A 26,093-nucleotide genomic window follows, 5' to 3' on the forward strand; every position below is an offset into this window, starting at 1 on the left:
CAACATAAAAGTAATAACAGATAAAATAAAATGTTTGTGAACCCAATAAAAAGACAAGCCATAAGTTGATATTAACACAGTCAATCAACAAAATAACACAGGAATTACCTTGACAGAATAGAAGGAGAGACTCAAGAGGAAACTCTATATTTTGATTTGAAAGTGCGCGGATTACTGCTAAGATTTTTAAATTCTTGTGGTATCTTATTGAAAATGGATGCAGCAGTACACTGCACACCTTTCTGCACAAGAGTCAAATAAAAGTGATCCAAATTCAGATTGGTTTTCTGTTCATTAGTAACTGAATGAAAGCTGCTAATTCTTGGGAATACACTGATATTGTTAACAAGAAACCAATATATATATTGAGAGGCCAATCTCAGGTTACCCAGACTAATGAACGGGGTTGACAAAAGGTTTGCAAACTCAACACCACGTATTGCCTGAACCCACTTGTTTCTGAGCCAAAGAGATCTTTTGAGAATGGGAAGTGTTACCCCAAATTATAATACCATGTGTAATAAGCAAATCAAAAGACGCAAAGTAGACCACTTTTCATGACAAATTATCACTTACTGCAGATACCGTTTGAATAGTAAAAATGGCAGCTTTAAGTCTTTGAACAAGATCCTGAACGTGGGCTTTCCATGACAGTGGTGTGTTGGTATGTGCTCAAAATAGAGACCACATAGCATACTGTTTATGCCAGTCAATGGAGGCGGCTTCAGTTAAGTGCTATTTATCCATAACACAGTCAACAGATCGTATAGCATGAGATTCTTTGGAATAACATGCTCCACTATTCTCCTCTTAGGCCAATAAAAGATATTAATGAGAGCAGAAAACATATTTAGGTAATTATTAAGTTGAGAATGTTCCACTGTGCATTCCCTTGTTTTACTGTAAATAATGTCAACACCAGATATCAGCAAGGCATGATGGCAAATAAAATGCTCCACTGCTACAGCAGTGCCTTGGAAGACAAGGAGCAAAAAGAGGAGCACACGAATGTCTACAGAGAAAACAAATGATGAATAGTTATTAGAATTCTCAACTGTTGGTTAATGTCAAAGCAAGATGTTCACTGAAATTGTCTGTCTGCCCAACCAAAATTGTCCCTGAAGTTGTATATAGAGAAAAAATGAACACAAAGAACAGAAGTTAACAGTACACTGTTTATATCATTTTGTAAATAGCTGGCATAGATCTGAGCTCTCCTACAGCCCTTGATCCTCTGCAAATGGAGATGAAGTCACATGGTTAGAAGTAGCGACAGTCCACAGCAGTTCCACAGCATCACGAAAGCTACAAGAAGGCAAACGTCAAGTTCAAATATGGTAAAGGTTGGGTTGGGTTGGGTTGTTTGGGGGCGGAGACCAGACAGCGAGGTCATCTGTCTCATCAGATTAAGGAAGGATGTCGGCCGTGCCCTTTCAAAGGAACCATCCCAGCATTTGCCTGGAGCGATTTAGGGAAATCACAGAAAACCTAAATCAGAATGGCCGGACGCTGGATTGAACCATCATCCTCCCAAATGCGAGTCCAGTATGGTAAAGGTTATCATGGGAAGAAACAGCATGACAGGTCAATTGTGAACTGAGGATATAGGTACAACCTGTAACCAGTGACCCTTTTATTTCACTTCCCACAATTTTCCATTCCTCAGCATCTGGCCAGTGCTCACCAACAGGTGTGTAAACTCCCAGCAGTTATTAATAATGCTGGACATCAATAATGACAAAGTAAGGTTCCAAGTGAACATGGATGTGACAGTGTCTTTATCATCATAGTGGTGAGTGATGTTATGCAGCAAACACACTAAGCATTCAAATTATGGTGCAAGCTATGTCCAAAAACATATGTAGATCACTAACATTCTTAGTAGTAGCTTCACCTACAGCTTCTAACATTTGTGGACTTTACGTATGTTCATTGTTCTTTTTCCATTCAACAGGAATATATATCTTAGGTTGCAAAGCAAACCATTCAGTGCTTGGAAACACTGTGTTGAGATTATAAACAATGATTCGAATCTCAACTCCTCTGACATTTCTTTAATAGCATTACAAAGAATACCACACTACACAATTAAAACTACTTGCAAACTAAAAAGGAGGCACTAGATTTAATTTATTGCATGAAACAGTTACAGCTAATCACCAATCACAGTCCACTGATTACCCTGTCTGGCCCACACTCAAAGCTCCCAGAGGAAATGGCACAAACACAACAGCAATGGCCCCTGTTCCATAGCCATTAAAAATATGAGATTATTATAGGCACACCTCCCAACAAGCTAATGCAAATGCACTGTCTTGTCTAGCTTGGGAGATCAGATAAACAATTTGACACACAAGAAGCACAAAGTTTTCTGCTCAATGACAACATGAGAATAGGGCCAGATGAATTGCATATCATGGCTATTGAAGTAGGCCAATCCATGACGCGAGACACACTACTTCACAGGCTGTTGTATTTGGTTCACAAGGACAGGTAGAGCAGTTAACAGAAGGAGCAAACCTGGTACAGCACTTCTATTTCTGTCTTCTACACTATCTAAACATGCAAGATGGTGTCTCATGCTGTCCTGGAAAAAAAAAAAAGAGTGGCACATCATCATTCCACTCTTCTACACACAAATCCTCCACTTGCTCCACCTTTCACAGGGGGGAGGGGGGGGGGGGACAATTGCCAGCACTAAGGCACTGGTACATCGCCACATACATTTAAGAAAACCCCACCACATGTGCAAATGAATGATACAGACTTATCGATGCATTTCTGGTGAGGACACCTGTTGCGAGAACACAGCAAATATTGCAGGCTGGTCACACGAGCTCCCTTAGTGAGCACGTATATGGCCACCCTGTGGCAATCTTTCTCAATTGCAGCCATGTGACTTGCCTCTAACTGAGGATTCTGAACACCTTGGCTATTTACAGTATGTGTAGTGCTATGAATTATGAACTTACAGTTTCCACAACTGCTAGCCTATATGGAGCTTTGACTATGAAACATGCTTTTGTTGACCAAGTAGTGCTTGGACTTTATTAACTAATCTGGAAGTCTCCCATATTTATTTCTATGATGGCTCAGATCAACTATTTCCCCAAGAACCATTACTGTTTTGTTTGTGGACTAACAGACAATTTTACATTACTGTCACAGATGTTACTTGTGTTCAATAGATATTGTTGGCCCTCAGTGAGCATTATAACAAAACTTAAATCTACTTTTAGCTAGTACAATGATTTAGCCTCTGCTTTACCTCACTCAGTATACTTTTAGAATATTTCTTCTAAATGTAGTTCTAAATGTGGTTCATGCTGTGGGTTCCTGTAGTCATGTCCTAGTTCATGAACCACAGGCAACGTATGAGTGGCCAAGTAAGTGGTCCCGACAGTCGGGATACCAGTTACTTTGGAATAAGGCTGGGCATCTCGGACATATTCTGAGTCGTGGTCACCTTTGTGCTCATACGGCAAAGACTACCAAATCCACCGGTTAGTCCCTCAGCCGTTAGGGGTAAAACCCAATGGGACTCGGGGCAAGTAAGGCTAGCAACCTGCTTCCCTGGTACTCTAAATATGATGCTGGCAATAATCAGAGCAAAACACCTCGGACCTTTGGAGGTGACGGAGTCCCACCTCTAACTGACAAACCAGGGACTCCTAAGATACGACTTGGCAAACAAATGGTAATGAGATGGGGAGCTATTAATATCAATGGGGGCTACTCTGGAAAGAAGGTAGAGCTGGCAGAGGCTGCAAGTAACATGGGGCTGGACGTTTTAGCTGTTAGTGACATTCGGGTAAGGGGTGAGAAAGAAGAGGAAGTGGGAGAATACAAGGTCTAGCTGTCAGGAGTCAAAGCAGGAATAGCATAATGGGGTGTAGGGCTTTACATCAGGAAAGAAATGGAACCCAGCGTAGTTGCAATAAGGTATGTAAATGAACAACTGATGTGGATAGATTTGACAGTGTCTAGCAAGAAAATTAGGATTGTGTCAGTATATTTGCATTGTGAAGGGACAGATCAAGATAAGATGGATAGTTTTTATGAGGCACTCAGTGATGTAGTTGTTAGAGTAAAGGACAAGGACAGTGTTCTGCTCATGGGTGATTTTAACGCCAGGATTGGAAATCGAACAGAAGGGTATGAAAAGGTTATGGGTAAATTTGGAGAGGATATGGAGGCCAACAGGAACGGGAAACAACTCTTGGATTTCTGTGCCAGTATGGGCTTAGTAATCACAAACTCCTTTTTTAAACATAAGAACATTCACCGGTATACTTGGGAGGGCAGGGGAACCAGATCTGTCATTGACTATATAATAACAGATCAGGAATTCAGGAAGGCTGTGAGGGACACACGTGTATTCAGGGGATTCTTTGATGACACTGATCATTATTTAATCTGAAGTGAAATTGGGATTGTGAGGCCGAAAGTGCAGGAGGTCAGGTCCATATGTAGGAGGATAAGAGTGGAGAAACTTCAGGATAAGGAAATCAGGCACAAGTACATAACAGCGATCTCAGAAAGGTACCAGTTAGTTGAATGTAGTCAATTACAGTCATTGGAAAAGGAATGGACAAGGTACAGGGACACAGTACTAGAAGTGGCTAAAGAATGTCTTGGAACAGTAGTGTGTAAAAGTAGGATGAAGCAAACAGCTTGGTGGAATGATACAGTCAAGGCAGCCTGTAAAAGGAAAAAGAAGGCGTATCAAAAATGGCTTCATACCAGAACCCAGGTAGACAGAGAAAGTTATGTTGAAGAAAGAAACAAAGCCAAACAGATAATTGCAGCATCGAAGAAGAAATCGTGGGAAGACTTTGGAAACAGGTTGGAGACTATGGGTCAAGCTGCTGGAAAACCATTCTGGAGTGTAATTAGCAGTCTTCGAAAGGGAGGTAAGAAGGAAATGACAAGTATTTTGGACAGGTCAGGAAAACTGCTGTTGAACCCTGTGGATGCCTTGGGCAGATGGAGGGAATATTCTGAAGAGTTGCTCAATGCAGGTGAAAATGCGATCAGTAATGTTTCAGATTTCGAGGTAGAATGGGATAGGAATGATGATGGAAATAGGATCACATTTGAGGAAGTGGAAAATATGGTCAATAGATTGCAGTGCAATAAAGCGGCTGGGGTGGATGAAATTAAGTCGGAACTCATCAAATACAGTGGAATGTCAGGTCTTAAATGGCTACACAGGATAATTGAAATGGCCTGGGAGTTGGGACAGGTTCCATCAGACTGGACAAAAGCAGTAATCACACCAGTCTTTAAACATGGAAACAGAAAAGATTGTAACAACTACAGAGGGATCTCTTTAATCAGTGTTGTGGGTAAAATCTTCTCAGGTATTGTTGAAAGGAAAGTGCGAGTATTAGTTGAGGACCAATTGGATGAAAATCAGTGTGGGTTTAGGCCTATTAGAGGTTGTCAGGACCAGATCTTTAGCTTACGGCAAATAATGGAGAAGTGTTACGAGTGGAACAGGGAATTGTATCTATGCTTTATAGATCTAGAAAAGGCATATGACCGGGTTCCTAGGAGGAAGTTATTGTCTGTTCTACAAGATTATGGAATAGGAGGCAAACTTTTGCAAGCAATTAAAGGTCTTTACATGGATAGTCAGGCAGCAGTTAGAGTTGACGGTAAATTGAGTTCATGGTTCAGAGTAGTTTCAGGGGTAAGACAAGGCTGCATCCTGTCTCCACTGTTGTTCATATTATTTATGGATCATATGTTGAAAACAATAGACTGGCTGGGTGAGATTAAGATATGTGAACACAAAATAAGCAGTCTTGCATATGCGGAGGACTTAGTTGTGATGGCAGATTCGATTGAAAGTTTGCAAAGTAATATTTCAGAGCTAGATCAGAAATGTAAGGACTATGGTATGAAGATTAGCATCTCCAAAACGAAAGTAATGTCAGTGGGAAAGAAATATAAACGGATTGAGTGCCAAATAGGAGGAACAAAGTTAGAACAGGTGGACGGTTTCAAGTACTTAGGATGCATATTCTCACAGGATGGCAACATAGTGAAAGAACTGGATGCGAGGTGTAGCAAAGCTAAAGCAGTGAGCGCTCAGCTACGATCTACTCTCTTCTGCAAGAAGGAAGTCAGTACCAAGACTAAGTTATCTGTGCACCGTTCAATCTTTCGACCAACTTTGTTGTATGGGAGCGAAAGCTGGGTGGATTCAGGTTACCTTATCAACAAGGTTGAGGTTACGGATATGAAAGTAGCTAGGATGATTGCAGGTACTAGTAGATGGGAACAATGGCAGGAGGGTGTCCACAATGAGGAAATCAAAGAAAAACTGGGAATGAACTGTATAGATGTAGCAGTAAGGGCGAACAGGCTTAGATGGTGGGGTCATGTTACACGCATGGGAGAAGCAAGGTTACCCAAGAGACTCATGGATTCAGCAGTAGAGGGTAGGAGGAGTCGGGGCAGACCGAGGAGAAGGCACCTGGATTCGGTTAAGAATGATTTTGAAGTAATAGGTTTAACATCAGAAGAGGCACCTATGTTAGCACTGAATAGGGGTTCATGGAGGAACTGTATAAGGGGGGCTATGCTCCAGACTGAATGCTGAAAGGCATAATCAGTCTTAAATGATGATGATGATGAATGTAGTAAGAAACATTAATAAAAAGGAATAGCTTTTACTCATTCATTCATTTCATTGATTAATTACTTAGTGTGAAAAGAGCCCAAGAAGAAGAACCTATATGAAGCAACTCTTAGAAACTTAAACTGCAAACCATATTAATATACTAATGCTATGCTGCTTAATCCTGTTTGTCTTATCACTAACTAAATTTAATCTAGAAAATTACAAAGAAGGTCACTACTTTGAAAAAAGTACTACTTCCTTAGTTGTATTGATTAGCTGTTGTTTGCCTTTTCGTGGTGACCCAATATTTGACTGAATACGTTGGTATCACTCAATCAACGAAAAGCTACTCGAAATTAATTGTGAAGAAGATAAATACACAAAATTCACATGGAAAAAATGTTCCTATTTATCCCAAGCATACTACCTTCAGTGAGAGTTTCAAAGAACTTCTGGGTCTGTAATACCAATATAAAAATGGAAAGTAATTTAAAAAAACACTGAAAACCTGTTAATTTTGTATACTGCAATCACAAAGGTAACACAAGTATGTTTTAAGTGAAGCATGCATCATTAATAGTTGTAAATCAAACCAGAACAAAGTATACTAATTATAATACACTGTGAGACAGTGCAGAATATATCTGAATCTTGACTTTTAGTCTATTGCTATACCCTGTGCACTGGGTGTAGTCTAACCCAAGGATTAAAGCAAATTTTTTTAACTGTGCATTTATCTCTTCTTTCTCATATGAAAGAATTTTAGAATTGCTATAGGTTAAATTACAATAGTATATATTAAATATAAATAAAACAAATTTTGTTCTCTATTAACACTGCTCTGGCAGCTGGAAAGTAGATGATCCTAATCAGTGACAGATACTGACAATACATAATATCCACTACTGCAGAGAATGCATAAACATGCAGATTTTGAAATCCAAGATAATCTTCCATTTGAACTTCCTCTTGAAAATTCTGTTAAATGGGTGATATCTGACCTCTACACACACACACACACACACACACACACACACACACACAGAGAGAGAGAGAGAGAGAGAGAGAGAGAGAGAGAGAGAGAGAGAGAGATTACATTTCACTTACAATACACAGAGGTTAAGTAGCATATTTATATTAATTTTACTTTGAGTAATCAACATTAGGATAAGAATTTTTGTTAGCATTAACCCTTTATGACTAAAAATATGTAAAGATGCTGAAGTCTCACCACTTCCTTCATCACCCAGCATGTTGCCCCAGCCACCACATCTGCTCTGAGTCCCATCTGGATTCAAGAGAAGAGCATTGGAGCCAGTTCCAGCTATCAGTACCATCCCACCTGTACCACAAAGAAAAGAAACTTTTTGATGCAAACACAAACGGCAAAGCATTAGCACAAGAAAGTATTTTTCTTTTACTGATAATATTTGAAATCCAGCTGATGGTAAATTCATTTAACATGTATGTATCACAAACATTAGTCGGAGACTCAATCATGGTGTTATGTTGACGACTTTCACAGCATTTTGAAAGTGTAATGGGAAATGTATGGATGGCTGTAACAAAATGGTCTGACCAAAGGTTTGAAACTGGTTTCAAGATAAGAGTCCAAAATATTGAACTATACCAATTTACATAGCAGTGAAGAATATTGTGGAGTCTGAAAGAATAAAGACATACAATGGGAATAAAAGTCAAAATTTCTGTCATTTGTGAATTTTTCTTTCTTTCATTGAGAAACGTATTCATAATGAGGACGATGTCAAAACTGGCAAGCAATACATACAAATTAACATGTGTTGTTGTTGTGGTCTTCAGTCCTGAGACTGCTTTGATGCAGCTCTCCATGCTACTCTATCCTGTGCAAGCTTCTTCATCTCCCAGTACCTACTGCAACCTACATCCTTCTGAATCTGCTTAGTGTATTCATCTCTTGGTCTCCCCCTACGATTTTTACCCTCCACACTGCCCTCCAATACTAAATTGGTGATCCCTTGATGCCTCAGAACATGTCCTACCAACCGATCCCTTCTTCTGGTCAAGTTGTGCCACAAACTTCTCTTCACCCCAATCCTATTCAATACTTCCTCATTAGTTACGTGATCTACCCATCTAATCTTCAGCATTCTTCTGTAGCACCACATTTCGAAAGCTTCTATTCTCTTCTTGTCCAAACTATTTATTGTCCATGTTTCACTTCCATACATGGCTACACCCCATACAAATACTTTCAGAAATGACTTCCTGACACTTAAATCTATACTCGATGTTAACAAATTTCTCTTCTTCAGAAACGCTTTCCTTGCCATTGCCAGTCTACATTTTATATCCTCTCTACTTCGACCATCATCAGTTATTTTGCTCCCCAAATAGCAAAACTCCTTTACTACTTTAAGTGTCTCATTTCCTAATCTAATACCAACATCTCCCGACTTAATTCGACTACATTCCATTATTTTGCTTTTGTTGATGTTCATCTTATATCCTCCCTTCAAGACACCATCCATTCCGTTCAACTGCTCTTCCAAGTCCTTTGCTGTCTCTGACAGAATTACAATGTCATCGGTGAACCTCAAAGTTTTTATTTCTTCTCCATGGATTTTAATACCTACTCCGAATTTTTTTTTTTTGTTTCCTTTACTGCTTGCTCAATATACAGATTGAATAACATCGGGGAGAGGCTACAACCCTGTCTTACTCCCTTCCCAACCACTGCTTCTCTTTCATGCCCCTCGACTCTTATAACTGCCATCTGGTTTCTGTACAAATTGTAAATAGCCTTTCGCTCCTTGTATTTTACCCCTGCCACCTTTAGAATTTGAAAGAAAGTATTCCAGTCAACATTGTCAAAAGCTTTCTCTAAGTCTACAAATGCTAGAAACGTAGGTTTGCCTTTCCTTAATCTTTTGTCTAAGATAAGTCGTAAGGTCAGTATTGCCTCACGTGTTCCAGTATTTCTACGGAATCCAAACCATTCGTCTGTAAAGAATTCGTGTTAGTATTTTGCAGCTGTGGCTTATTAAACTGATTGTTCGGTAATTTTCACATCTGTCAACATCTGATTTCTTTGGGATTGGAATTATTATATTCTTCTTGAAGTCTGAGGGTATTTCGCCTGTTTCATACATCTTGCTCACCAGATGGTAGAGTTTTGTCAGGACTGGCTCTCCCAGGGCCTTCAGTAGTTCCAATGGAATGTTATCTACTCCGGGGGCCTTGTTTCGACTCAGGTCTTTCAGTGCTCTGTCAAACTCTTCACGCAGTATCGTATCTCCCATTTCATCTTCATCTACATCCTCATCCATTTCCATAATATTGTCCTCAAGTGCATCGCCCTTGTATAGACCCTCTATATACTCCTTACACCTTTCTGCTTTCCCATCTTTGCTTAGAACTGGGTTTCCATCTGAGCTCTTGATGTTGATACAAGTGGTTCTCTTATCTCCCAAGGTCTCTTTAATTTTCCTGTAGGCAGTATCTATCTTACCCCTAGTGAGATAAGCCTCTACATCCTTACATTTGTCCTCTAGCCATCCCTGCTTAGCCATTTTGCACTTCCTGTTGATCTCATTTTTGAGACATTTGTGTTCCTTTTTGCCTGCTTCATTTACTGCATTTTTATATTTTCTCCTTTCATCAATTAAATTCAATATTTCTTCTGTTACCCAAGGATTTCTACTAGCCCTTGTCTTTTTACCTACTTGATCCTCTGCTGCCTTCACTACTTCATCCCTCAAAGCTACCCATTCTTCTTCTACTGTATTTCCTTCCCCCATTCCTGTCAATTGTTCCCTTATGCTCTCCCTGAAACCCTGTACAACCTCTGGTTCTTTCAGTTTATCCAGGTCCCATCTCCTTAAATTCCCACCTTTTTGCAGTGTCTTCTCAAATTAACATATAATTTTAAAAACTCAAAAGTTACAATACATTTTGAAGGCTCTTTAAGAGAAATTAGAAGATATAATTCATGCTGAATGAAAGTTTATTTATAATCACTGTCAGTTCGGTGAGATTAGATTAGATTAGATTCAGTTTGGTTAAATAAATTAAGATTAAACTATAAAGCACATGTGATAACAAAAATGATTTATGTAGTGGTTTTTTTAATACATGTTTAGTAATAATAAACATAAATGGTGTGCCTTAAGGTGTTCAGCTTCATTGTCTATTTCATTTTTATGAACGACATTTCACTGCCTGGACTCAAAGCATACTTGTTCAAGACCAGTCAAAGAGTTCACATAATAATACAAAATCATAGCACTTAAATAAGATCACGGGGCCAGTTATTGATACATCATGCAAAAAATGGAATCAAAAATTTTGTTGGGTCCAAACCCACACCACAGTGAGACAACATGAGAAATTACAATAGTAAATCTCCAATAAAGATTACGTGTTATTTCCCAGCAAATAATAAATGTAGTTAAATTCAGATAAGTCTCAGTAATTATCAGTAACAAGATTTTAAACGTTATTCTTAGCATGCTACTAACCATAAAACGAGCAAATATCAGCTGTCGTGAAAATATAAAGCGAAAGATGACTTTGTAGGATGTTATAAATTTACATTAAGCACAATGCCATTAAATGTCTAAATATATCGAAAGGAAAATTCACTTAGGAAGTCTATAAAGTTGATACAAAGAATTGCTGGCCAATATTTGTCTTTAGGAGCCAAAGTTTTAGTACTGCTGACAACACACACATATAAAACTTTTAAAACTATTAATTCCATCCCCACGGAGGAAAGAGGGATAGGGTGGCAAATACTAAAAAGGAAGATAGGTCACTTAGACCAGGGCTTAACAACTGGCCGCTTTTGAGCGCAAGTACTCGCGTCTGCTCAGGCACGTGCTCACGAGCAGGTGCAAGGGGGAGGAGTCCATAAATGATGAGGACAGACTAAGAGGTAAAGGTAAATTAGGGGAAGAGAAAGGAAATTAATAGCACAATTAACAACTAGTCAGAAAATGAGAAGGGTGAAAAACTAATTAGAGAGGGAGGAGGGACAAGGAGAAGAATAAAGATGAAAAAGCAATAAAGAAAATAATTAAAGAAGAAATAAGAAATAAAAAACATACATAAATAACAAGAAATAATGAAACAGGGGCATGAAATATAGGAGTATGTCAGGTTGTGAGAATATGTCGGAGAGCAAATTCCCATCTCTAGAGTTCAGGAAAACTGATACTGGGTGGAAGGATCACAATAACCCGAGTGTCGCAGCCATGCTGGAATAGATAGAACTGATATTTGGTGCTCTTCATACACGCATGTTGCTCAAACTTTCTAGTGATATTGGCTCTGTATTTGCATATATTAATCAAGTGTCAAATACAGCTTGCTCATACATTTGCATCAACAAATGTGTATCCTAATTTTTCAAAATAAACTAATACATAAATAAATGATTGCAAACATGGTTCAGTCAAAATTTTGAACTTTTGCTCATCTTGCAATCTAGTGATGTCCATGATGGTTCTTGCCACTGTAATTTATTCTCGCAACAACAATGAGTCAATTTAATATGATTTATTCAATTTGTAAACATTTCATTCTGGATTTATTTTCTTTCTTGTTTCATCTTAATGTCACCACATCATCTTGTAAAAACTCAGTAAAGCTGGTAACATTTTTACCTGATATTCTAATATGTAAACAGCGACCAAATTTATCACTTGCACATCAATTTGGTAAATCAATACAGTCTCTCAGTATGAGAACCTGTATTGAAAACCTGTTCAGATAAAATAAGAATTTATAAGATGATAGAGTTTAGTGTTATTTCTTCCTGTGTTTCACAATATTGCCAAATTTTAAGCAGAGCAATAGATTGTTGTAGTAGCTAGTTCAGTTTCTCACGCACATCCCTTGCACTAGCACCACGTGAGTCAAATGTCACGTGACTGTTCGAGTAACGTCTATTCTGTACAGAGCGCTTAGTCGTATCTAGAAATCTTGACTCTGTTTGAGCGCAAATAGCATTTGCTGATCCTTGCCCTTCCAAATTTTTCAAAATAAATCTCTGCATAATGTCAATAGCCAAAGCTTCATCTGTAGATGTATGGCGACTTCTGTTCACTCTATGAAACAACGTAAAAACGCTGACCTCAGCAGCAGTAATTTAATCTGCAAATATAATACGACCTTGTGTTTTTTGATGATGAATTTGGGAAAAGACCTAGTATTATAATTGCGTAAATATGGTGCAAACAGTACACACATCATGGAGTACAGGCATATGTTTTTGCTTACAGTACACTTAAAGATTTTGGTCTAGGATACTAAATGTGGAAATAATATGATTATTTATTTGTTCCCATACAAGATGCTATTAGTTGTGTATGCTGGCAGCTTTATACCTACCATACATTTTACAGCCTATCATCTGCAAACAACAAGACGTTTTCTATTTTTCGTTCATGTGGTTAATCAGACAGACACCCATTTATCTGAACAAGAAAGCAGTCCCCTCGAAAAGGGTCCTAAACATAAAACAAACACTGTGGCATCCCACAAAATAATAGATGAGTTCATACGAGAAACCGAACACATCATAAAGCAACAGGAATCACTGAACACACTTAAATTCAATGCAGATCTGACCAGAAAAGTAGATGACAAAGAAGTAAAAACACATAATCAGAGACAGCAAAACAACCACAAAATACAAGGAGCGTTCAAGAACGATTTAATGTAATAGGTTCTTATACCTTTCACGACCTGCTGAATTGTGAACCACCTGAAGAAGAGCAGGAACTGGGGACTGACACAGAAGAGAGAGAGCCATGCCTTCCAACCAGGGATGAAGTCACACATGCCATAAGTAATCTAAAGAATAATAAGGCAACTGGAGAAGATGGTATAGCAGCTGAAATGATAAAGTGGGGAGGCGACAAAGAAATAGACAACATGACCAAGATAATTCACCAGATCTGAAGAACAAAGAAGTTGCCAGAATAGTGGAAGAATGCAATTGTAGTACCAATACATAAAAGGGGGACAACAGAGATGCAAACAACTACAGAGGAATATCACTACTAGAGTTCGGATACAAGGTGCTGTCAAAACTATTGCTCAAGAGAGTAGAAGAACAGGTTGAAAGTACAGTTGGCGACTACCAAGTAGGATTCAGGAAGGGAAGAGGTTGTATAAAACATATTTACCGTATTTACTCGAATCTAAGCCGCACTTTTTTTCCGGTTTTTGTAATCCAAAAAACCGCCTGCGGCTTAGAATCGAGTGCAAAGTAAGCGGAAGTTCTGAAATATGTAGGTAGGTGCTGCCACAACTAACTTCTGCCGTCGAATATATGTAGCGCCACACAGGCATGCTTTACAGGCACAAAGATAAATACTGGCGCCAAAATCTCTGCGTCAGTAAATAAATTAAAAAAAAAGGTGGAAGACGAGCTTTTTTTCTCCGCTCCGAATTTCGACCACTGCGTTTTCATGCATTGTCCAACGAAGTAAATACAAATTCCGTATTGTTCATCTTCGAATGTAGCAGCTTTTCAATGTACTACGAAAATCCGACTGGCAAGACCGTTTGCGATGTTTGTCAGTATGGCCAATACTACGTTCTGATTTTTTTTTCCTACCTGTGAGAAGAGAAGGTTGCTAATTGGAACTTTTGTGACTTCTGAATCACATGCAGTATTCTCTTCACCATAAGAATAATACGAATATAAACATTTTGCCATGTATTCTTTCGTGTTTGCTGCTATCTCATTTAAATCCTGTCTGCCTAATAAACTACGAAACTAGAGCGAGATAACACAAACGCGGAAGTATACACATATGTCATGTTCATATTCGTATTATTCTTATGCCTAATAGTGATACAGTCAGAAATGAAGCACGGCAATTGACTAGATTTTTAAATCTAAGGTGACTAATTTCTGTGCAGAAAATAATGTACTACAGAGGCGTCTGCAAAGATTTTCAAACGGAGAAAAATTTTCGCTAAAATCTCGTTCAGAACATCTTCTGTCATACGCAGTTTATTATTTGGTTCTTGTTGATCTTTATCAAAGAAAGCAGCAGTGTAAATAACAACAAATAGCAGTCTCTTGCCATTGTTTCGCTACTGAGACAATCTCTCTTTTTTTTTTTATTGTAAGCGGCGGTAGCACGCACAAAAGCAAAGCATGCCGCGAGCGGCGACAGGTCGTGAACATTCATTATCGGAATGCGACAAACAATGCATGACACAGTACAGTAATGCATTTTCAGCTTAGAGTGACGAAAACACCTATAACAAAGAGAACGGCAATTATCAGATCAAAGAAAAATAAGCAATCAATTCAAACCAGACGAAGCACATGAAAAACGAAGGGTGCCCGTATAAATAAGGACGGAGCGCCTGACGCATAGCAATGGCTACCTGGTAAAGCTTAACTGCTAAGTTTACGGCTCGAACCAAACTACTGTAGCTGTATCGTCATTCATTCGACCTGAATTGTGTCTCATATTACAATGGACCAACTTTGTTTCGATTTGGAGGTGCGGCCTAAAACTTTTCTCTCCCCTTGAATTTCGAGTCTCAAATTTCAGCTGCGGCTTAGATTCGGGAAATTTTTTTTCCCTTTATTTCGAGTCTCATTTTTCAGGTGCGGCTTAGATTCGAGTAAATACGGTATCCTGAAGCAACTGACAGAACATAGGGCCTTAAAAATCAAAAAGACAGTAATAACCTTAGTGGACTTCACAAAGGCATATGACTCCATCAACAGACAGACTCTTGTTAGGATCCTGAAGAACAGAGGACTTGATGGAACTTCACAAGAACTCATAAAAGAAATTCTGACAGACACAAAAGCAAGGGTGAGATTCAGAGGAGCACTGTCAGAAGAATTATAGATCAAGACTGGTGTTAAACAGGGACATGGATAGTCACCATTGTTGTTCAACATAGCACTGGACGAAGTGATTAGGCAGTGGAGAGCAATAAACGAGGAAATGGGGATACCAAAGACCCATGTGGTAGACAAAAAGGACAACAGGGCTCAAGTGGACTGCCTAGCCTTTACAGATGACATAGCAATAGTAAGTGAGATAGAAGAAGACGCAAAGACCCAACTCGACAACTTAAATAAGGTAGCCAGAAAGGTGGGACTGAGGATCGCCTATAACAAGACAAAGACATTAAATACCACAGCAGACTGGGAAACACCGGAAGGCACTGTGCCAATGGTGGACAAATTCAAATACCTGGTTGATTTTATAACAGGAAGGAACAGGAGCAAGGAGGGAATAACAGAGTGGATAAAGATGAGGTCAGCCTTCTGCATGAAGAGAGAGATATACAATAAAAAGAATATATCCACAAAGGCAAAAATAAGCCACTACAAGGCAATGGTGAGGAATGCAGTATTATATGCTGCTGAGACGATGGCACTAGGAAGAAATGGGGCAGAACAACTAGAAAAAGAAGAGAGAAAAATACTGAGAAAAATACTAGGTCCCAAAAGAGGTGGAGAGAGGTGGATGCGAAGACCTAGGGAAGAATTGTACCGGAACATGAGAATAATATCCGGGGAAATCAGACTCAAAATGGTAATGTTTGCTGGACATGTAGTTAGGATGAGTATGGGTAGAATGATGGAGAGAGTGTGGGAAACAACAGGGAGGACAAGGGGGAAAACAGGAACCAAGTGGGTTGTTGAACTTTGGAAGGACTGTTTGGAATTGGGGATCAAGGTCGAAGGAAAGGAAAATTGGAGGAACAAATATACACCGACCAATATGCCAGAGATAAATGACAGATAAGAATACAGGAAAAGATTAGAGTGTCACCAGTGGAGCCGACAGGAGAAATGGACACTGAAGATCCCAGAAGAAGAGCATGAGAGAAGAAGAGAAAGAATGAAGAGGTTCTGGGAGAAGAAGAGGAAAATGCAGTCCACAAAGGGGCAACCCATGGTCCTACAGAGGCCGTAATGCAAAAAGAAGAAGAAGAAGAAGAAGAAGAAGAAGAAGGTTCTTATACCTTCTTTATTAATGAACATGGGTCAACATACATGAGATCTTTCAATATATTCCCCACCTATGTCAATACGCCACTGCCACCTTCCTGGCAACTTCACTATTGTGTTGTAGAACCACTGTTTCAGGGTACCAGGCACCCACTCATGGACAGCAGCAGCATCTAATTCTTCATGGTTGCCAAACCTCTTACTTTACAGCTAGTCCTTCATATTATCGAATGAAGTATAATAATAGGGAGTGATATTTGGTGAATATTATGGGTGTGGCATAAAAGTGAAATCTGTGGCATTGCTGGTGTAGGACCATGCACTGTCATGCTGGAGGAGAGCTTCTTTTGGCCACTTTCCTTGTCATCTTTGCTGAATCCTGTCTCCAAGTCATGTAAGGGTGTCACAGTGCACACTGCCATTGACACAACCTCAATGTTCTCCAGAGACTGCAATGTTGATGGATGATCAGTACTCACTTTCTTTCATACAAATTCCTTCCACTATTGAACCCAGTGATCCAATTGTAAACAGTCTTTTGTGCACAAGCTTCCTGACCACAAACCACAATTAAAAGTTTATAAATAGCTGCTGTTTTGACTCTTTCTTTCCACAAAAACTATGCTGTCCATGGTAGTCTATCTTGTCAATATCTTTCTCTACTTAATAGCCAACAAATACTATCCTTTCACTACACACGGTATTCACAACTGCCATCTAGCATCTGTATTGTACACTAGAATCAGTTCAACGTCCTAGGAGATGGCCCATAGTTTGAGTGGTATTTATAAAGAAACACAATTTTAAGTCATTTCTGATTGTCCCTTGTAAAACACAAACACAACTGAAGAGAAGACCAACAGACGACTAGAGAAAAGCTAAAGCAGGCTGAAAGGGCAACACAGTTGCAGGCTGAAAGGGCAACACAGTTGGAATCAAGAAAGAGACAGAATACTTTGACAAGACATTACAGTTCATCCATAGTAACAATATTACAGAACTAACAAGTGATCCAAAAAACAGATACCACGGAAATGTGCAGAAAACTCTGAAAAACATTGAAACACTCTTCACACAGACACACACTCAAAGAATGATACATAAAAATTACAAAGCCCAACTCTGAAATCATTACCTAAAATTCACAAACCGGACGCCCTAAAAAGATCTATGTTCAACTTCACCGAAGCAGCAACCAACTGTTTAGTCAAACAATTACACACGTTTGCTACACACAATATATAAATACACAGAAAACAGAAGCCTAAAGAACTCATGTGAACTAACAGATAGAATAAGAAATGGAACATACCAAACACAGTAACATTAATCTCATCTGAAATAATTTCCATGTATATACACATTCCAACAGAAGAAGCTGTCAACATTATGGGACAACATCTGCAGCACTGGCAACAAACATATAAGGGATATCAGTCACAATCATGCTCATCAGAAAACAAAACTATTTTCTTCAGCAACAAGTTTTACTCTCAACAACAATGACTAACTCTGAGATCCACAATCCCTCGCCTCTTTGCTGAGATATTCACGAATCACACAGAAAATCAAATCTTTGACAAAATTTTAAAACCAAAGCAGTACAAAATAAAATACTGGTGCCATTATGCAGATGTAATCTGCCTAGCAGATGAACCACACACTCATATAAAAGAACTTCATAGTAGCTTAAACACTATCCATCCACAAGTAAGGTTCACCATCAAGACACAAATGGATGAAAGAATTAATTTCTGAGACCTCACCATGCACAAGAGAAACAGCAAACATGACTTCTCAATATTCAGGAAGCCCACAACCACCAGCACAATTATCCACATCAATGTAATCACCCTATAACACATAAACAAGCCAATTTCAAATATCTACTACACACACTGAACAGAACACCTATTAACAAACACAACGACATCCTGTACACAAGAATGGACATGATGCACTGACAGTAGATGAAATTTATTTATTTAGCAGCTTATGATGTACATCTATGGAGTAAGTCCAAATACATATTTGCTTTGTCAGTTTTCCAATAAAATACATTAACTTTTACTGATTCTAACTATAGTTTTACTAAGATAACTAATACATTTTAGCCACAACATTTCTGAAAATTAACATCATAGTTACAAAATTTTATGTGGCATACATGTTCTATGTACCTAAATTACAGAACATTTAATTGCAATAATTCTGTGCTATGGGTCCATCATTTTATATATATGGTATAATACAGGCACATAGCACATACAATTTCTAGATCCCGTTTTGTTTACATTTATAAAAAAAAATTAACAGCAATAATACTGTAGAAAAACAAAATCTTTAGATACAATAATGCTGTTACGAAGTTAACACATTTTACTTTTTCTTTTTCTCTATACCTGTGAACATTTTTCTTTTAGTGTACTATGCCTGTTTGCTTCAATTATTTTTGTTTGAAATAAATTCTCTGATTGATTGACTGTTTAAACTTATCCTTCATTTTGGTTTTAGTAATGTGTGGTGGTAAAGAGTTGTACAACTTTACTGCCATGTAACCACTATTTCTCTCATATTGAGTTGTGTCATGCTGCAGAATTCTTAATTTCTTGGTGTTTCTGGTGTGGTGGTGGTGTACATCTTCATTTTTGTTGAGTTTATTTTTATGATCCCAAGCAAGGAGCAGAATTTTATTTATATACAAGCTGTAGAAGGTTAGAATCTTATATTTTTTGAAATGAGGCTTGCAACTATCTCTTGTTCTTTTGTTTCCTATTATTGTAAGTGTTCTCTTTTGTAATTTGAATATTTTAATTGCCTCAGTTGAGTGGCCCCAGATTTCTATACCATAGCTCATTATAGCACTGATGTATGAAAAATACACCATGCACACATCATCTTCAGTTATTAGTGGCTTAATTTGTCTCAGAGCAAAAACAGCACTGCTAAGTTTATTGCTTATATTGGAAATATGATCTCAACATCCTAAACAACTGTCCACGGTGATCCCTAGAAATTTAGCACTTTCAACCACTCTTATATCTAGCTCCTGCAAAATATAGAAACAGACAACACATGATCAGGAAACATTCACACAGACGAAGACAATGTGACACACAACCATTGAGCAAATACTAAGCAACAAATGGCAGGTAAAGACATACAACAAGAAAGTTACACTCAAGGTGGGCAACACACAAAAAAGAGGCAAAGTCTCAACACAGCATATCAAACTAACAACACAATACAGAATAGATTTTGAAGGCAAACTACCAACACTGATAAATGTACCAAATCTGGTCTCTATTAAGCAATTTGTAATTGTTGTCGATTTGTATATGTGGGCCAAACATGTAGGAATTTTAGAACCAGATACACAAAACATCTCAGAGCAATAAAAAGTAATAGCTCCCCCACAATTTTTCGTGATCACCTAATAACACAGAACATAAGAAGTTATCTAAAAATTCTTAAAACTAGTAATAGCTTGAACCAAAAATCAACAGGCCAACAAACACCACATACCTATAACAACAAGTGAAACAGCATCTGAAGCCTTGTGCTTTGCAATAAATTATATTAAATGTGTTTGTGCAACAATAATAAATGACAACAGCAGCAAAAGAAATAAGTGCTCTAATAGATCATGCAACAGATAAGCAAGGACATAAAAAAATGTACCGTATTTACTCGAATCTAAGCCGCACTCGAATCTAAGCCACACCTGAAAAATGAGACTCGAAATAAAGGAAAAAAAAATTCCCGAACCTAAGCCGCACCTGAAATTTGAGACTCGAAATTCTAGGGGAGGCCGCACCTCCAAATCGATACAAAGCTGGTTCATTGTAATAGGAGACACAATTTAGGTCGAATGAATGACGATACAGCTACAGTAGTTTGGTTCGAGTCGTAACCTTAGCAGTTAAGCTTTACCACGTAGCCATTGCTATGCGCAGGCGCTCCGTCCGTATTTATACGGGTACCCTTCCTTTTTCACGTGCTTCGTCTGGTTTGAATCAATTGCTTATTTTGCTTTGATCTGATAAGTGCCGTTTTTTTTTTTTTTTTTTTTTTTTTTGTTATAGGTGTTTGCGTCACTCTTAAGCTGAAAATGCATTACTGCACTGTGTCATGCATTGTTTGTCGCATTCTGATAGTGCGTGTTTACGGCCTGTTGCGGCTCGCGGCATGGCTTGCTTTTGTGCACGCTACCGCCGCGTACAATAAAAGAGAGAGAGAGAAAGAGAGGGGGGAATCGTCTCATTAGCGAAACAATGACAAGAGACATTACTTACACTGCTGCTTTCTTTGATAATGATCAACAAGAATCAAATAATAGACTGCGTATGATAGAACATGTTCTGAACGAGAGTTAGGCGAAAATTTTCTCCGTTTGAAAATCTTTGCGGCCGCTTCTTTATTACATCAAATTCTGCACAGAAATTAGAGTCATCTTAGATTTAAAAATCTAGTCACTTGCCGTGCTTCGGCATAAGAATAATACGAATATAAACATGACACGATACGTATATTGCTCCGCGTTTGCTGTTGTCTCACTCTAGTTTCGTAGTTTATTAGGCAGACAGGATTTAAATGAGATAGCAACAAACACGAAAGAATACATGGCAAAATGTTTATATTCGTATTATTCTTATGGTGAAGATAATACTGTATGTGATTCAAATTTCATCAGGTTCCGATTAGCAACCATCTCTTCTCACAGATAGGAAAAAATTCAGAACGTAGAGTTGGCCATATTGACAAACATCCCTGTCAGTCTTGCCAGTCAGATTTTCGTAGTACACTGAAATTGTGCTACATTCGAAGATGAACAATACGGAATTTGTATTTACTTCATTGGATAATGTATGAAAATGCAGTGGTCGAAACTCGCGGCGGAGAAAAAAGCTCGTTTTCCACTTTTTTTAAAAAAAATTATTTACTGACGCAGAGGTTTTGGCGCCAGTATTTATCTTTGTGCCTACAAAGCATGCCCGCGTAGAGCTACATATACTTGACGGCAGAAGTTAGTTGTGGTGGCACGTACCAACATTTTTCAGAACTTCTGCTTGCTTTGCACTCTATTCTAAGCCGCAGGCGGTTTTTTGGATTACGAAAACCGGAAAAAAAGTGCGGCTTAGATTCGAGTAAATACGGTAAGTAATATGTTAAATGACGCAGCATATAGCTATTGTCAGACTAAAATGAACCAAAAAAAGGAAAATAGGAAAAGTTTCATTGTTTACAGATAACAGGCTGTAGAATGTATTGTACATACAAGACCACCGGTATACACGGCTAACAGTGTCAGCTGGGTATAGGAACAAATATATAAATCATATTATTTCCAAATTTAGTATCCAAGACCTAAATCTTTAAGCACAGCAAACGCGAATGACATATAATGCCTCAACTCAGTGATATAAACCTTAAGTGTGTACTGTAAGTAAACTAATATAAAATATTTGACACTTCATAATTGGTGTCTTTCTGAATGTACATACTTTTAGCTAAAAAATTCATTTAACCTACATGAGAGGTTAGCATGCAACAAATAATTTTCAGAAAAAATATAAACAAAAAAAAAACCACTGAAGGTAGCACAAAATGTTGAAACACATTTAGGTAATAACAAAATTATAGACGGTGTCTCTCATCATGAAGAAATGCTCTCCAGTTTTACACAAACCACTATCAGATATCTACATAATGCCAAAGTCAATGTCTGCCTCTGGACCTGATGGGATACCAGTTCAATTTTACACAGAGTACGCGAAGGAACTTGCCCCCCTTCTTGCAGCGGAGTACCGTAGGTCTCTAGCAGAGCGTAGCGTTCCAAAGGATTGGAAAAGGGCACAGGTCACCCCCGTTTTCAAGAAGGGACGTCGAACAGATGTGCAGAACTGTAGACCTATATCTCTAACGTCGATCAGTTGTAGAATTTTGGAACACGTATTGTGTTCGAGTATAATGACTTTTCTGGAGACTAGAAATCTACTCTGTAGGAATCAGCATGGGTTTCGAAAAAGACGGTCATGTGAAACCCAGCTTGCGCTATTCGTCCATGAGACTCAGAGGGCCATAGACACGGGTTCACAGGTAGATGCCGTGTTTCTTGACTTCCGCAAGGCGTTCGATACAGTTCCCCACAGTCATTTAATGAACAAAGTAAGAGCATATGGACTATCAGACCAATTGTGTGATTGGATTGAGGAGTTCCTAGATAACAGGATGCAGCATGTTATTCTCAATGGAGAGAAGTCTTCCGAAGTAAGAGTGATTTCAGGTGTGCCGCAGGGGAGTGTCATAGGACCGTTGCTATTCACAATATACATAAATGACCTGGTGGATGACATCGGAAGTTCACTGGGGCTTTTTGCGGATGATGCTGTGGTGTATCGAGAGGTTGTAACAATGGAAAGTTGTACTGAAATGCAGGAGGATCTGCAGCGAATTGACGCATGGTGCAGGGAATGGCAATTGAATCTCAATGTAGACAAGTGTAATGTGCTGCGAATACACAGAAAGATAGATCCTTTATCATTTAGCTACAAAATAGCAGGTCAGCAACTGGAAGCAGTTAATACCATAAATTATCTTGGAGTATGCATTAGGAGTGATTTAAAATGGAATGATCATATAATGTTGATCGTCGGTAAAGCAGATGCCAGACTGAGGTTCATTGGAAGAATCCTAAGGAAATGCAATCCGAAAACAAAGGAAGTAGGTTACAGTACGCTTGTTCGCCCACTGCTTGAATACTGCTCAGCAGTGTGGGATCCGTACCAGATAGGGTTGATACAAGACATAGAGAAGATCCAACGGAGAGCAGCGCGCTTCGTTACAGGATCATTTAGTAATCGCGAAAGTGTTACGGAGATGATAGATAAACTCCAGTGGAAGACTCTGCAGGAGAGACGCTCAGTAGCTCGGTACGGGCTTTTGTCAAAGTTTCGAGAACATACCTTCACCGAAGTGTCAAGCAGTATATTGCTCCCTCCTACGTATATCTCGCGAAGAGACCATGAGGATAAAATCAGAGAGATTAGAGTCCACACAGAGGCATACTGACAATCCTTCTTTCCACGAACAATACGAGACTGGAATAGAAGGGAGAACCGATAGAGGTACTGAAGGTACCCTCCGCCACACACCGTCAGGTGGCTTGCGGAGTATGGATGTAGATGTAGATGTAGATGTAGAAATAATAAATTGGGTAGAAACTTCAAAATTATTAGGTGCCCATGTTGATGAGAATTTAAAGTGGAAAAAGCATATTTTGGAACACCTAAAACAAATTAGATCTGCCACATTTGCACATAGAATCATTGCAAATCTTGAGGAGAGACCAGTTGGTAGGCTGATTTTGCATATTTTCACTCATTAACGTTCTGGGTAACTCATCTTCAAGATTCATTGCTCAAAAAGTGCTGTAAGAATAATATGTTGTGCAGACCTATGATTATCTTGTAGGCATCTATTTAAAGAGCTGCACATTCTGACTACTGAATCACAGTGCATTTATTCCCTCATGAGGTTTGTTATAAATAATCCACTGCAGTTCAAAAGGAACAGTGAAGTATATAATTAAAATACCAGAAGGAAAAATGACATTCATTACTCTGAATTTAGGTTGTCTTTAGCACAAAAAGGTGTGCACAATGCTACAACTAAAATTTTTGATAGCTTGCCCAGTGATATAACTTGTCTGACAGATAGTAAAATAAAATTTGAAAAGAAACTGAAGAAGTTTCTTCTTGACAACTCCTTTTATTCCACAGAAGAATTTTTGCTACTGTAATGTGTAAAATGTTAGGGGTGGGAATTATTAACTCACATCTGGAAAAAACACACATTTATAAATGTTCAGCATCTAGCAACATTTAAAAATTAATTTGCAATGTGTACGTAGCATGATTCATTCTCCTTGACATTCCCTCTTCCATAGAAGAATTTCTACTACTGTAATGTGTAAAAGATGGTGGATAGGAATTACTAATTCACGTCTGGAAAATGCCTTTATAAATGCTCAGTAAGCAGGTATAATTAAAAATTAATTTGTGATGTGTATGTAGAATGTCTTGCAAATGATCCATGGAATGTGAAACTAATTAACTAACTTGATTTTTAATATCTGGGGATTTTTAATTCCCTGCCTGATGTCTGCCAGTAAACTGTTATAAATTTTTATACCACAATATAAAACTACATTGTGAACTCTACATAGGCACACATAGCAAATGTGGGCAATGTTTTTGTGGAAATCATGTATGGTTTGGATACAATAGAAATGAGGTACAAAATGGTACATTAGGCTTACACTTTACTGGACGAATGCACGCACAGGACAAAAACATGGACACACATGTGGATGCTAAGAATCAACTGAAGTCTCTTACCAAGTCACAGATATTCCACTTATAGTACATCAGTAATGTGTGCTCAGTGTGCAGAGCATGGAAAGGAAAATGAGAGTGGGGTCTGCGATTGTTGACATGATGGGTACAGATGTGTATGCCTTGCTGGCATTTTTGTGAGACAAAACTGGGCCTCTTCTCGAAGTGATGCTGCGCAGATGCATGTAACCAATTGTGTCATGGCTGGTACTTTTGTGAGACATGACTGGACCATTTCTCAAAGTCGCAATGAGCATGGCATGAGCGCTGAACAGATGGTATTGTTGTAGCGGATGCAGGAAGTGTCCAGTATCTCTACACGATACCAGTGGTATGAGGAATAGATGGGGGGGAGGGGGTCGGAGTGGGGGGGAAGGGGGGGGGGGGGTTGGTGACGACTGATGTCACATGCCAGAGAGACTTTGATTTGATCAAATTGATGGCATTTGTTGACGGGGAAGTGCAGCTGATGTGAGTGGCTAATTTATTTGCTGGAACTAACTTCGATGGACAAGGTCTCCACAGAGGTCATCCGAGGCAGAGCAGGGGCTGTTGGCAGGCAGGAACGGAGGATACCAATGTGTTTCAGATCATTGCTGAAGACGGTGTGGGTGGTGTTTCAATTGCAGCATCCAACGTTGTGATGAATTCCTATAGTGAAGAAGCACCAAAGTTGTTAGTGACAGTTGAAGGTGAATAGCGCAATTGAATGTAGTCAAAAAGGTGTAGTGTTGTGTTCAATTCCACCAATGTGTCCTGAATATGGCATCCTAAAGCATTTTATCAAACTGTTGTAGGTGTGTAATAGTTGAACGTGGAACCAGGTGAACATACGTGGTGAGGTCAGTGTTGTTATGTGAAGATTGGCAGAGAGCGAGCTGAGCTGTGTGGTGGGGAGTCACACAGAAGAGACGCGGTAACAGCAAGTTGTACAGCTGGAGGCACATGCCGGATGATGCCAGTGAGGGCTAGTTGGGTGGCAAGCCGGGTGCGGTGTACTGACATATATGCTTCTCCATGTGTGCAGGGTCAGTGACAGCATGGATGCTGGGTGGAACGATGAATGGACATCAGACTTTGGACA

The 26,093-nt window shown here is 38.9% G+C and overlaps 1 protein-coding gene across 8 annotated transcripts in view; it reads right to left on the reverse strand.

Annotated features, from left to right (window-relative positions):
* LOC126175278 (N-acetyl-D-glucosamine kinase) overlaps nt 1–26,093 on the reverse strand; it is a 195,585-nt gene that overhangs the window by 32,456 nt on the left and 137,036 nt on the right. For all 8 annotated transcript variants that reach the window (XM_049921932.1, XM_049921931.1, XM_049921935.1 and 5 more), the window contains exon 5: nt 7,863–7,973. In XM_049921932.1, the coding sequence (XP_049777889.1) occupies nt 7,863–7,973 (111 nt within the window). The remainder of the gene's footprint in view (nt 1–7,862; nt 7,974–26,093) is intronic.

Source organism: Schistocerca cancellata, chromosome 3 (assembly GCF_023864275.1).
Source record: "Schistocerca cancellata isolate TAMUIC-IGC-003103 chromosome 3, iqSchCanc2.1, whole genome shotgun sequence".
Taxonomy (NCBI): domain Eukaryota; kingdom Metazoa; phylum Arthropoda; class Insecta; order Orthoptera; family Acrididae; genus Schistocerca; species Schistocerca cancellata.